The sequence below is a fragment of the Puntigrus tetrazona genome, chromosome 23 (assembly GCF_018831695.1).
Source record: "Puntigrus tetrazona isolate hp1 chromosome 23, ASM1883169v1, whole genome shotgun sequence".
NCBI classification, from domain to species: domain Eukaryota; kingdom Metazoa; phylum Chordata; class Actinopteri; order Cypriniformes; family Cyprinidae; genus Puntigrus; species Puntigrus tetrazona.
Window position 1 is genome coordinate 4795301 of NC_056721.1, and position 14230 is coordinate 4809530.

A 14230-nucleotide genomic window follows, 5' to 3' on the forward strand; every position below is an offset into this window, starting at 1 on the left:
TGTTCAGACTCTGATCACATCTCTTCATCTCTCTCCACAGTTAATGACTTCACAGTGATCAGGAAGAAGTTTAAGTGCCCATACTGCAGTTTTTCTGCCATGCATCAGTGCATCCTGAAGAGGCACATGCGTTCACATACGGGCGAGAGGCCGTATCCTTGCGAGATCTGCGGGAAGAAGTTCACCCGGAGGGAGCACATGAAACGCCACACGCTGGTGAGTGCAGGACCAACAGGGGGCGGCAGTGAGTGCAAGTCCCTCCCCCAAAAATTGCATTTAAAGCATTGTTTACTCACCCTGAAGCTGTTCGAAGGATAATATTTTGAAGAATGTGCTTAACCAAGCAGTTTCCTGTTACCATTGACATGGCTACTGGCAACTGTTTGGTTAACCACATTTTTAAAAGTATCATCTTTTGTGTTCAACAGAAGGAAACTCATGCAGGTTTGGAACAGCTTGAGGGTGATGATTTTAATTTTAAATTTAATTTTAGAGCGAACTATCCCTTTAAGAGTGATTAAGATATCATTGAGGAAGCAATTTCGATTATTACACCTGAATGATTATAATTAGGTCAAATGCAGTTGAAAATGGCAAAATGTTTGAATTTCAAAGCCGACAGTTTGAAATTTATTTTCAGTTTTTATTAAGGGCTATACAGCATATGTGCTTTTCTTAAAGATGTTTGTGTGGGAGACATTCGAGTCTCTAGTGGGCCCCTATTAAATAAGCATTCTGCCATATCCCATAAACCCCTCTTATCTCAGTTTTTCTGCCCTTATTGCCAGCAGTTCTTTAACACCTCCTCTCCTTTTTCTTTCTTAAAGCCTGTATTTACTGTATCTTCTCAAGGGAAGCACACATAAACAAGCTTTGGCGCATGTTCTTGGTCTCTGTGTGGCTAAGAGACGTGCCACAGAAATTAGCTCTGGTTTTGAGCATATCAAAGGGCCTGTAATAGTGTGACATGATAACAGACAGCGCTGCTTCTGCTTAGCGCTGAAACGTTTAACACCTAAACATTGCTTAATTCATGATCCACACCATGATGGATCGCACCCGATATGCTACACCGCCACATGTTGTCACCGCTTCGTTATAATGTGGTGAAAAATTCAAAGGTCTGCACAAGAGACTGTAATTGGCTGAATGCTTCTCTTCCCTTGCGAATCCAGCAGCGACTGCAGATACATAGTTCTGTTAGAGATGCTTTTACACTTCAGGTATACATGCAATGCTGATAAAATGAAGCGTGGCATTATAGCAATCTTGAGGTTTTGGGTTAGATTCCCAAAGGGAATCCTTGTGATGATAAAATGCATGCTTTTAATCCAATGTAAGGCGCTTCACATGCATAAAAATACTTTTCAAAAACATTATAAAGTGCAGATAAATTGCAGATGAAATGTACATTCTACATTAATGTGACTAGTTGCTATGTTGCTAGGCAACTGTAAATAGCCTAATGAATAACTGCATATCAGTGACTCCCAACAAGTAACCTGTATTATTTGGCAAAAAGAATTATTGTTGATGAATCAAACTGTTCATTGAACATTAGGGGCTTTTATCATATTGCTGTTGCTGCAGCATATGCTGAGCAAAAATCTCAGTAAAAGTACCTGAGTGTGCGAACATACCAAAAGCGAACATACCAAAAGCGTGCTCAGACCTATGAAAAGGATAATAGCAGCCACAGATTGATCTTAATTCCAAGAATGAACAGGGTCACTGTATGCCTCACATTGGGAAACAGTGAATATTGTATTGCGGTATTATCGCGCAAAACGTCTTTGAAAAGAATGAAGTGCTGTCTCTTAACAAGGTATCGTCTTTTTTAGGTGCACAGCAAGGACAAGAAGTACGTGTGTAAAGTATGCAGCCGTGTCTTCATGTCGGCCGCCAGCGTGGGCATCAAGCACGGCTCTCGGCGTCACGGAGTCTGCGCAGACTGCTCTGGTCGAGGCATGGCTGCCCTGTTGGACCAGAATGGTGAGGACGGCTCGCCAGAGGAGGAACTCTTGTATCCCGGTGACCACCGTTTCCCCGATGACACCGCCGACGGCGACGGGGAAGAGGAGATGATGGTGGAAGCGGAGTTGATGGGAGAAGGTGAAGGAGAAGAGGAAAACGGGAAATGGCGGGCTGGCTCAGGGATGTCGCAGCGAGACGACAGAGCAATAGACGATGGCAAAGAGGAAAGCGACTCGGCTCTGGAAGGAGAAGCGAGGGCGGGAAGCGAGAAAGACTTCAGTTGGATCTCCTAGTCCAATGCCTGGATCCTACTCCAAGGTTGACCACCTGTTCCTATGAGGAGATATGCTTAAGGCGGGGCAATCGGATCTCAGCATGTGGAAGGAGCCGGAAACAGAGAGATCCTTGAGATGCCCACAGGGCTGCCAAAGGAGAGACAGTGGAGAGTCCTCTCGCCCCGACTCCATGTGCTTCTGACCCAGGCTTCAGTTTGTCTCCTTTCTTCCTTGAGGACCAAACGGGTTTCTGTGTATGTGTTTGCTATTTCTTCAGACAAAAGAGATTGTCTTGTCTTGGGAGATTGTCCAAATCAGTACCACGCTTTGATGGGTCAGACAAAGAAAGTGTACGAAAGATGTGCTCTTGCCATATGGTCAGCCGCCACCAGGGGGCGCTGGCTTATCTATTGCGCAGCAGTTCACGTCAGAAGACTTGCACCAGTTTTTTTTTTTTTTTTTTGGCACATTGTTGTTTTCTGCGAAGAGAAACTGCAACAGACTTGCACTTTAAACGTTGACTAGATTCCTATCGATTCCCTGTTTCTGTGGTTTACATTTTTATTCCAATTTACATAGATGAATATGGTGACCGCGCCTACCTTTAAGGATACACAGTATGTCCTTATGACTGTTATATATGAACATTTGTGCTAGGTTTGCTAATTATAATGTATGCCTTTTAATGTTTTATTTCATTGCAATTTTCATTCCTGAACATTTATATTAAGGGGAAAAATCATGTATATAGATGCTTATAAGTGAGATGTTGATTTTGTGTTCTCGACAAAGAACGGTAAAGGGTGAACGGGATGGGTGAACACTATGCAGAAACGAATCTTTCTAGTTCTCAACAATCTTTATTCTCTCTATTATGGGAGAGAAAACTAGTCTTCAGCAATGGCAAAGCAGAGAGACTGGGGGAGAGAGAGATAGTATACGAGTAGATTTATGGAAATATTACTTGTGTACCACTGTAACATTTCCTCATTATTTGCATTCCATAGTGGACACAGTCAGGGATGGGTATGGTTTTATACAGAGGGTTTCCAGTGTGGTGTGTTTCTATTAAAATCAAAAGAAAACAAAAAACTAAACAAAACAAAACCTGTATGCAAATGTGTGTATTTTGTAGGTTTGGTGTGTGGGGGGTGTTTAACTCAAACTAACGTCATTCAAAAGCCTTTACCGAAGCGGTTTCAGACTCTCTCCTCTCGTCCCTCTTTTTACGTTTGACGTATTTCGCGTTTTTTTCGCAGCCTTGCCATTGTACTGTACTGAGTCTGCCTCTGAAATCTTAAAGCCGTGTGATGTGACAGGGAGATATCATGCCTTCCCACTAAATATTTATTGCTCTAACTTCTGGAATATTCAGAAATATGCATCAATTTCTTAATCGGTGAACCACAGTTTTTTTTTTTTTGGTTTTTTTTGTCAGTCCATTTGAGATGACGAAACACAAAAACACTTTGTAATGAGACCATGGGGACTGATGTGTGCTGTAAAGTGAAATTGCTGTTCATTTACTGGGTTTAAATGGTTATTTATTTAGTTTGCGTGTTGAGGGAGAGATTGTCTAGTCTTTCTACACATCCTTACCATTCTGTGTGTGTGTGTGTGTGTGTGTGCGCGCACGTGTGTACGAGTGTGTGAAGGACCGGGTTCATGAATGTCTTTTTACTCATTGTTTTAACAATCTGTGCCAGAATCTTTGACAATGGGAATAAAAACGCTTTATTATGCTTTACTTATGATTAACAAATTTTAATTATTATGGTTACTGTTGATATCGTTGTAATTCTTATTGTTATTATGATTATTGTTATTGTTATTATTATTAAGTGCTGGAGGCTAAGCTTTATTATCTGTTTCATTTTTATATTTCCTTTCTTGAAAAACAGTGTAAAACTTTCCAATCTTGCCTTTCTGTGGACAGCAAGCCATGTGGCTTTCAGAAGTAATTATATTGTGCCAGTTCCATGCATTTCTGAGTGATATTTGAGAACTTTTTTTTCCTTATTATTATATTTTTCGAAGGATGAACCTTCTGAGAGCTTAACTTACTAAGTGTTGACAGAAAGGTATATACAGCACACGCTTCTATATTACTAACGTACACTAAGTAATGAATATTATACCAAAAAATAATAATCTGGTATACTTTGTATACATTTAGTGCTTTTGTTTCGATTTGGTGTACAGGTGCAAAGCTTTGATCGAACAGTAAATTGCTTGGTTGATTTAATTTGTTTCCCTCTACTTTGAAAAAGCACAGATTATGGTGTTATGTTTTGAAGGGCTACTTGAAAGTACGTTTTAAGGAGGAATCACAGCTTTAATTCCGTTGCCCTTGGAAAAGTTTTAATGGATGTGCTCTACTGTATGTCATCACTCTGCATCTGAATTAAGAAGGCTGGCCACTGTCGTGTGGAATTATGGGAAATGTATGCTTTGCAATTAGAAATTGTACAAGCTTTTGACCTCAAATGTCACTGGCCCAAGTGCCAGGCACAATTGCTATCCAAATCCCTCCAAATGATTGGACATTTAGCTTTTTTCCTGTTTGTTTAATTTATTGTGTTCTTTACCTTTAATTGAAATAAAATCTGTTGGAATTTAAAAACAAACTGGACGGCATAATTTGAATGGAATCCATGCAAGTATATAGCCTTTTTTACACAGTAATACCAGTAAGTTGCTGTAGAATTACCAGAATGACTTTACCGGTAAATGAAAAATAATTTTCCAGGTAATGCACATCATTCACACATCTATTTTAAAATACAGGTAAATTCTGTGACACCATTAATCAGAAAGGCATTGAAGTGTCTGGATTAGCCCAGAGTAGCCCAGTCTAGCATTACTGCATTCTGAGTTTGTACGCGCTCATACCGGTACTCTTGTTCTGCGTCCACACTGAGCAGAATTCCAGCAATTTACTGATGTTACAACTTCTCTTACTGGTAAATTGCCAGAACAAATTTACCGGTACTTTTTAAATAGGCCTGTTCACGCACGATAGCGTTTACCGGTAATTTACCAGTAAAGCCTGTATTTGTGAAAGGGGTTAATATGAGATTTCATGATTGGTCTATTTTTAAATACACTTGCTGATGCTTCTCAGTCATTTCAATCAGGTAATTTGTACAGATCAATATTAAAGCATATGTGCCTCTATATACTTGCTACAAGTGTACTATAAATGACCCAGTGTGTGGTTAATTTGTGGTTGTGTTTGTAAGTGCATGCACATGTAGGTTTTGCCCATGCATCAGAGATGTAAATTCTGCAATATAGCATTTCTTCCTTTTTATTCCATTTTGTTCAACTGTCTTTATTTGTTAAACCAAAACCATTTGCTACAACCTACAAATAAGCCTCTTCTCATCACTTCTCAACACACAAATTAAATAATATTGACCAATGTAAAAACATTACTTTCATAGACATAAACATCATTATAAACCAGATAATTATTTAATTTAATAATTGTATTGCTCGTTTCTAAAGACATTGCAAAATTATGCTTGTTTTTGTGAGATTACTTGTGATTTTGTAAGTAATGTTTCTAAAAATACCAGTGAAGATATGTCAGCTTATAATTATATTTGTGGGCAGAAATAACTAATTTAATCTTTAATTTAGTATACGGTATTCTTTAGGATTTAGTATTAGTATTTAAGTAGTTTCTTAAAGATTGAATTCTAAAATTCTATGATTTTAGTTTTAGTATAGCATTATAATAGTAAATATTTTTTTTATTATTTAAAGAAACGTGTCCGATACTATAGAAAAGTTATACTTTTTTCTGTAGTTTTTAGCTTATTTTCATCTAAAAATATGGCATTCAGTGTAAATTGTAATGATCATAATAAATCGCAGTTACAATTTCAAAGGAATAATCAACAATTATGATAGTTCAGCCCTAATAACAACCTAGCATTATGTGATTGATGGTCCCATTTTGTGAAATATATTCTTTGATGACTTAATAAATTAGTATGATATGATTAAATATTTTATAATAATTATTATAAAAAGTGTGGATGAATTTAGCCAGTGTGGAAAAAGAAAATCATTTTACATACAGAAGTTTAAAGGAAAACGCCACTATTTTTTAAAATAGGATCATTTTCCAACTCCTCTAGAGTTAAACAGTTGCATTTCACCATTTTCGAATCCATTCAGCCGATCTCTGGGTCTGACGGAGCACTTTTAGCTGCAGCTTAGCATAGATCATTGAATCTGATTAGACCATTAGCATCTCGCTCAAAAATGACCAAAGAGTTTAGATATTTTTCCTGTTTAAAACTTGACTCTTCTGTAGTGCAGCAGGTGCACTGATATTACGCAGCACCTGAAAATGCTGGGAACTATTTTCAGGCGCTCCATAATATCATTGCACCTGCTGCAGCCATGGTAAGTCAGTAAAATTCCTTTATTTTTACGCCGGATAAAGAGTGTAGTTCCTAGCCATATCAGCCTAGAAAATGGCTAAATTTTCCAGCAGTCTTAGTACACGATGTATGCTAATTGTCTAATCGGATTCAATCATCTATGCTAGGCTACAGCTAAAAGTGCTCCCCCAGACTTGGAGATCGCCTGTATGGATTTGAAAATGGTAAAACTCAACTGTTTAAGGTGAGTTGAAAAATGAGCCCATTTTCAAAAATAGTGGCATGTTCCTTTAAGCCAAAATTCAAAGCCATGCCAAAATATACACATACCTACACAACAGAGTAAAACAAAGGTAAACACAGAGCGTTTTTACAAGACTTCTCAACAGACGAGCTAAACTACACTTTGAATTAAAAGTATTCCTAATATGTTGAGCCTTTTTTTTTAGTCACCTACTTTTACCCGTTGAAGCGTGCTTTAATTTTTATAGACCCTTGAGAACTGTATTTTTGATGATTGAATTGTGTTAAAGGAGCATTTGTAAAGGTTCTTTAAAAACACGCTTTATTTTTGTTCCGCTAGACGACACTAGTAACACACAAACAGCAATTCGACTGATTACAGTTTTGATTTCTTCTAAATTACTAGCATGTTTCATTGTTTTCAACTGTTAATCAGTATAAATTAATTCTAAGAAAAATTGTAGCCTAATGCTTTCTGCAACAATGTGGACTGATGTAATTTGTAGAAGTGGTGTGCTTCAAATTCAAACGAGAATCAGTCAAAAGCATCAGAATCGTGGATTAAAGTGATATTTATTTTGTAATTAAATTAAGTAACACCATTACATGTAGCTTGTTACTCCCCAACAGTGTGAAGGAATCGTCAAGATTATTACAATATGTAACACTATGAAGTTGTTTATTCTTCTGGTTTAAATGTTTTTAATTATTGAACAATGCGATAATGCTGATTTCTATCTTGAGGTGACTGACAACTCAGTTATTTTTATTGCTTGCATTTTCCCTCCCAATACATCAATATGAAAGACATTTTAGCCTTCCAAACATTTCAGACACACTACACTTGCGTAAGTATTTTCCTCCAACACTGAAGAGAACTAATGTTTGTGGAGTCTTTCCATCCTACATCAGCCTGCTTTTCCTGACTGCCCAGCTTCCCCGCCTGTTGTGTTCAACATCAGACAGATTTTATTTCTGTCCTCATAGAACTGTGGAGGATTAGGGGTCAGAGCGGTATATATTTCTAGCACTGACGGCACATAGCTATTAAACACGTGGAACAGGTCTGTTTTACTGGCTGTGGAACCGCCCAGCTGGGGTTCTCTTTTCTTGTGGTCATTTTGTAATTCCAGACAGATAAAATATTTGTAGGCAAAGTCGTTGGGGTCTGAGCCACTGGGGCCACTTGACTGGCATGTCCACCTGCTGCTGTTTTTCTCCACCGAGCTCTCTCTCTCTCAAGTCTGTCATGTTGAAATGCAGGGGACGGACCAGCTGACTCAAGCTGCTGAAAAAAGTCTATGTCCGTATCTCCCCGCTTGTTCCATAAATACCACCCCCTCTGTTGAATGGAGGTTATTTTAGATCGTACATGTGGGATAAGGCTCTGAGTTCTGCTGTCCGCCTTGGAGCTGAGTGACACACACAGCACTTCGAAACCAGTGGCTGTAGTTGAGTTCTTGAAAACAAAAGAGCGGACATGTCTAAGCACACTGATCAGGAGTCATACGCAGAGGAGATCGATGAGGATGAGATCCTGGCAGGCCTCTCGGCAGAGGAGCTCAAACAGCTTCAGAGTGAGATGGACGACATCGCTCCTGACGAGAGGGTGCCGGTGGGAATGAGACAGAGAGACGCTTCTCACAAGACCACAGTCCAAGGTACTGCATTCTCTCGACTTGGTCGCTAATATATTAGACTGTTTGTTGCCATTAATCCTGAGAACATAGGGAATCATTGTAAAAAGCTCTGAGGTGCTGGAAGAAAATGAGTTTAACACTCAGCCTACTCCATCTCTAACTAGCTCCCAGTAGACCGTCGCTAAAACTGGTGGTGGTATCATACTGTAAAAATAAGAAATATTTATGAAGAAATATCATGCTCGCATTCATGTCGTTGAACATATCAGCAGTCCTGACCTTCAGTACAACATAAATTCTAATGTAACACTTAGGTATAGATTAAATTTGTCACTTTGCGATACCAGTGGCACAGAAATAAATATTTAACAGCATACATAAGACGCTATTTGTGCCTGATATATAACCTGATCATCGGTTTAACACAATGTAGTCACATAATGATAAATAGTTTGCCTATGAAGAAAAATATGATTATATGCTTTTTTGTCTTATCTTAACGATTTTTTTTTAGACTGCAGTGAGCCCCAGTCAGAAGAGGAGATCGATGAGGATGAGATTCTGGCAGGCCTCTCGGCGGAGCAGCTCAAGCAGCTCCAGAGTGAGATGGAAGAAATCGCTCCTGACGAGAGGGTGCCAGTGGGAATGAGACAGAGAGACCAAACTGACAAACCACCCACTGGATCATTTGATCACAGATCGCTGGTGGAATATCTGTACTGGGAGAAAGAGTCCAAACGTATGCTGGAGGAGGAGAGAGTTCCCACGACTCTATTACCCAGTCAGGTAACTGTAGCTATTGTCTGCATTATTTACATTCAGTGTATTACATGTCTCATAAACTGCTAAAGTGCTTGGAGCTCTGATTATTAATCATCAATTTTGACTATTTATAACTGCTGCAACTAGGAGGCCAATAACACTACAACAACAAATGCCTTGAAACAGCAACTGCGCTGTCATGCAGCGTTTAAAAATGGGACATTCTATTTTTAGGCTTCGAGCAAGTTGTTGAAGATTAAATGTTTCGTAATTCATAGTCTTTAAAAGTTGTTCAACACTTCGGACTTGACCCTTTTGTCCATTTGTCATCATCAGAAGACAGCCAAAGAGGAGCTCGAAGCCAAAAAAGAAGATAAAGTTGAAGAGGTGGAATATGTCTATGAGGAGATCGTAGAGGAGGTTGAAGGAGGGGAGGAAGATGTTGTTGCTGATGAAGTGATTGAAGAAGTGATAATGGAGGTTAAGGAAGACCAGCCTGTCAAGACAGAACCTGATGCCTCTGGCCCTGTGGTGACCTCAGAAGATGGTTTGCAGCCGCCTCCAGAGTTTGCAGATGCAAAAGTTGAAGAAAAGACTGAACATTTAGAACTTAATGAATCTAAAGTGAATGAAGAGAAGGAAGCAGATTCCAGCCAGGCTGAACCTGCTCCCTCACCATATGAGAACTGGGTTCCTGAGAAAGAGGAAAGGGTCATATCCAAGCTGAAGATCCCAAAACTTGCACTAGGTGGAAATGCTTTAGTTAAAAAGACTGCAAGACCTTCTGGGAATGAAACCAATTTGGAGACCACTTTGGTTAAGATCCGGAACAACAACCCCTCTGTCACAGATGTCAATCTCAACAACATTGAAAACATTCCCAAAGAAATGCTCCTTGATTATGTCAACGCGCTCAAAAAGAACAGACACGTTAAGACCTTTAGCATCGCAAACACTGGTGCAGATGAAAATGTGGCATTCTCTCTGGCTAACATGCTCAGAGAGAACAGAAGCATCACCACACTAAATATTGAATCCAATTTCATCACAGGAAAAGGTATTGTTGCAATAATACGTTGCCTCCAGTTCAACGAGACACTCACTGAGCTCCGCTTCCACAACCAAAGGCACATGCTAGGACACCATGCAGAAATGGAAGTGTCTCGTCTCCTCAAGGCTAACAACACACTTCTGAAGATGGGCTACCACTTTGAGGTCCCAGGGCCTAGGATGGTGGTCACTAATCTCCTCACCAGGAACTTGGACCGTCAGCGGCAGCAGAGAATGGAGGAGCAGAAGCTCCAGCAGATGAAAGAGCAGAGGAAAGTCATGGAGATGTACGAGGACTCCCTGAACTTGCCCCCTGGCATGCTGGAAATGCTAGGAGGATACATACCATTGTCTCTATTACAGAGTTCTCATAATGGAGCTGAGGAGACTCCTGAGAGTTCTCCTGAACCTTCACCACAGCCAAGTCCTCTTCATCAGCTCCGCAAAACTCAAAATCTTGCCCCGCAACAGCACCCTCCTAGCTCAGACATAGGAAACTGCTTAGAAGAAGTCCATTTGAAAAAGACTCCGAAACGAAGGGATCCGCTTTTGGAATTAAACTTACGGGATGAAAGGAAAGAGGGAAGAGCTAACGTTCAGTTAAGGAGTGTTCCTAAACAAAGAGACACAGCAAGAGAAGGACCAGCAGATGAGAGAGCCAACCTGAGAGACATGATAAAGACTCTAAAGCCGGTTCCTCGAAGGCGACAACCACCTAAAGTGGAGCTAACACCTCGGGATCAGCTGCTCAGCGAGATTCGACAGAGCAACGTGGCCTATCTCAAAGCGGTATGTAATGCTAAAGGTTCTCAAATTAGCAATCAGTTAGCTGAGTACATAGTGTGCACGATCTTAGCTTTTGCCATTGTTGGGGAGGGAAACCTGGAAATGTTGTTGGGGTCTTTGAAAATCATTACTCAAAGAATAAAATGTACTTTACATTACCATGAACTATGTAGCCTACAGTTCAGAGGAGTTTAGCTACAACCCTAAATCCAGTGGTTCTCAAACTAAATTTTACCAAACAGTGCGTTTCAATAAGTTGTAGGTACTTTCAAGATATTTTCTTTTACCTTGCATAGTTTGACTAGCTTCTATTAAAGAAATATGAACTAAGATACTAATATAAAATACTAGATACTTGTTATTTTGAATATATGCACTATAACATCAAAAATGTATTTTGATATTTTATTCCCATTTGTTTTTTATGCTATCTTTGGTAGTTTATGTTATCAGAACATAATTGCAAAAAATATATATATAATAATTTTTGGGGGGGATGAAAAACTGCACCAGTTAGGAACCGTTGCTTTGATGATATTTGCATAAATTACTCTGGCCCCCAAAAATGTGAGAATTTGAGTGACAGCTCTGGTGCTACCAACTCATATAGAATACATTTTAGATGTTTTTTGTTTCTGTGTAGTTATGTGTACAAATGTTTCCATATACACTATATTGTTAGTCAGACATCAAACATTATAAACTAAACATACACCTTACCACCTGGCTGACAATATATTAACAAGAATTTGCTTGTGCAATTGTAACAATTATTTTATTGAGTTATTCTTCAATAAATAAATGAAATGTGATAATTTGCGAACATGTCAAAAATGTGTTGGCAAGTTGTTTGTATTGGTAAGCACCACTACTGCTCATTTTTTGAATCGCTAATCCAAAGTATTAAACTTAAATGTGTAACTCGTTCCACACATTTATGCAGTTTGTTAAAAATGTGCATCTTTTCACTTTTCGTGTTGTTATGTTATTGGCTTGGATTTCTGTAATGCCAACGGAAAGGTTGTCAGCGATACAATGAATCCAAGAAAGACAGTACCACTTTTGATATAATTTCAAACAAGCCTATGCTTCTGTTTCACGTCTGCAGGTACCTCTTCCAAAAATCCTGGAGTCAAGTGAAACCAGTCTCTTCTGAGTCGCACACATGACTTCATAGAGAGACTGCACAAGGGGACAGGGCCAACATCAGAAAGGTCATGGAGAGAGTGCAGTTCATGTGGCCAAACAATTCCACGGTGCTCCTCAACTAATGGAGAGAGTAGAGTGTACTCAAATCATTTGACCCAGGGGGTTGGAAATGGAGAGGTAGCCGCTGCACTCCCTTGGACAAGCGAACAGTTATATAAGAGTAAGCACGACACGATGGGCACTTCGATGAGGTCCTGAACTGTAAAATTCAACATGCACATCTATTCATATAAACCACTTCAATAAATTTTGTGAATGTCTGTGAATGGCGATACATGATGTACATGAAAATGTAATGTATTGCTTTGTCTGAATTTGTCTTCATGTATTTATAGTGTCAATAAACTTAGTGTAAATGTCACTCTGGACTTTTTCTTAATTAATTAGAGACTGTTATTCAGATAATTATATAATTCATGCAGAAATTTTTTTTTGCCACTAATGTTAGCTGAAAACCTACTACCTACTAACCTTTTTAACATAATGTTAACCAAAGCTACAGTTAAGAAGCTAAAGGTTATGTGTCACTGTCCATCACACATTAAAATATACTGAGGTAGATTAAGCGGTAATGAAGAATTATGATTCTTCCCTAGCTGAAAAAAAAAACAACAAAATCCTGCCCAAAACACAATAGAAAATATAATTGATTTAATGTTTTTTTTTATTTTTATAGTTTTTAAAGAAAAGTATACAAACCGGATTCCAAAAAAGTTGGGACACTATACAAATCGTGAATAAAAACTGAATGCAATGATGTGTAGGTGCCAACTTCTAATATTTTATTCAGAATAGAACATAAATCACAAAACAAAAGTTTAAACTGAGAAAATGTACCATTTTAAGGGAAAAACATATTGATTCAGAATTTCATGGTGTCAACAAATCCCAAAAAAGTTGGGACAAGTAGCAATAAGAGGCTGGAAAAAGTAAATTTAAGCATAACGAGGAGCTGGAAGACCAATTAACACTAATTAGGTCAATTGGCAACATGATTGGGTATAAAAAGAGCTTCTCAGAGTGGCAGTGTCTCTCAGAAGCCAAGATGCAGCTTGCATGTCTGGAAAGGCACCATCAATGCAGAAAAATATATTCAGGTTCTAGAACAACATATGCTCCCATCCAGACGTCATCTTTTTCAGGGAAGACCCTGCATTTTTCAACAAGATAATGCCAGACCACATTCTGCATCAATCACAGCATCATGGCTGCGTAGGAGAAGGATCCGGGTACTGAAATGGCCAGTCTGCAGTCCAGATCTTTCACCTATAGAGAACATTTGGTGCATCATAAAGAGGAAGGTGCGACAAAGAAGGCCCAAGACGATTGAACAGTTAGAGGCCTGTATTAGACAAGAATGGGAGAGCATTCCTATTTCTAAACTTGAGAAACTGGTCTCCTCTGTCCCCAGACGTCTGTTGAGTGTTGTAAAAAGAAGGGGAGATGCCACACAGTGGTGAAAATGTCCTTGTCCCACTTTTTTGGGATTTGTTGACACCATGAAATTCTGAATCAACATATTTTTCCCTTAAAATGGTACATTTTCTCAGTTTAAACTTTTGTTCCGTGAGTTATGTTCTATTCTGAATAAAATATTAGAAGTTGGCACCTACACATCATTGCATTCAGTTTTTATTCACGATTTGTATAGTGTCCCAACTTTTTTGGAATCCGGTTTGTATAATGGTGTCTACTGGTCATGGATTATGTTGGTGGGAAGTTCAATCCCATTGGAAAAGTGCCCAAAACTACAAAAAGGTATTTTGTAATGGTTTTACTGGAAAAGGTTAATAGCGCAAATTGGTATTATAATGGAAACCATTAGAATTTCTATGATGGTTTCCATTGGGCTTCCACTGTTTTTTAGCAGGGTTTTTACACTTTAAATGTCATA

The 14230-nt window shown here is 38.9% G+C and overlaps 2 protein-coding genes across 2 annotated transcripts in view; both read left to right on the plus strand.

Moving 5' to 3' along the window:
- zbtb46 (zinc finger and BTB domain containing 46) overlaps positions 1-5567 on the plus strand; it is a 69992-nt gene extending 64425 nt beyond the window's left edge. The window contains exons 4-5 of the mRNA XM_043224714.1: positions 41-216; positions 1842-5567. Coding sequence (XP_043080649.1) covers positions 41-216; positions 1842-2267 — 602 coding nt within the window. The 3' untranslated portion in view covers positions 2268-5567. The remainder of the gene's footprint in view (positions 1-40; positions 217-1841) is intronic.
- Positions 5568-8147: 2580 nt separating this feature from the next.
- Positions 8148-12697, plus strand: lmod3 (leiomodin 3 (fetal)). The gene is made up of 4 exons (XM_043225496.1): positions 8148-8550; positions 9044-9315; positions 9628-11130; positions 12236-12697. Exons 1-4 carry the CDS (start codon positions 8370-8372, stop codon positions 12281-12283), a joined length of 2004 nt encoding a protein of 667 aa, XP_043081431.1. The 5' UTR covers positions 8148-8369; the 3' UTR covers positions 12284-12697.
- The last annotated feature ends 1533 nt before the right edge of the window (positions 12698-14230 follow it).

What these genes read in the sequence shown, in the direction of transcription:
- lmod3 (XM_043225496.1), top strand. Translation starts at nt 8,370, where the DNA reads ATGTCTAAGCACACTGATCAGGAGTCATACGCAGAGGAGATCGATGAG. An exon ending in TCACAAGACCACAGTCCAAG is followed by an intron (nt 8,551 to 9,043) that starts GTACTGCATTCT and finishes ATTTTTTTTTAG; the next exon opens with ACTGCAGTGAGCCCCAGTCA. An exon ending in ACGTGGCCTATCTCAAAGCG is followed by an intron (nt 11,131 to 12,235) that starts GTATGTAATGCT and finishes TCACGTCTGCAG; the next exon opens with GTACCTCTTCCAAAAATCCT.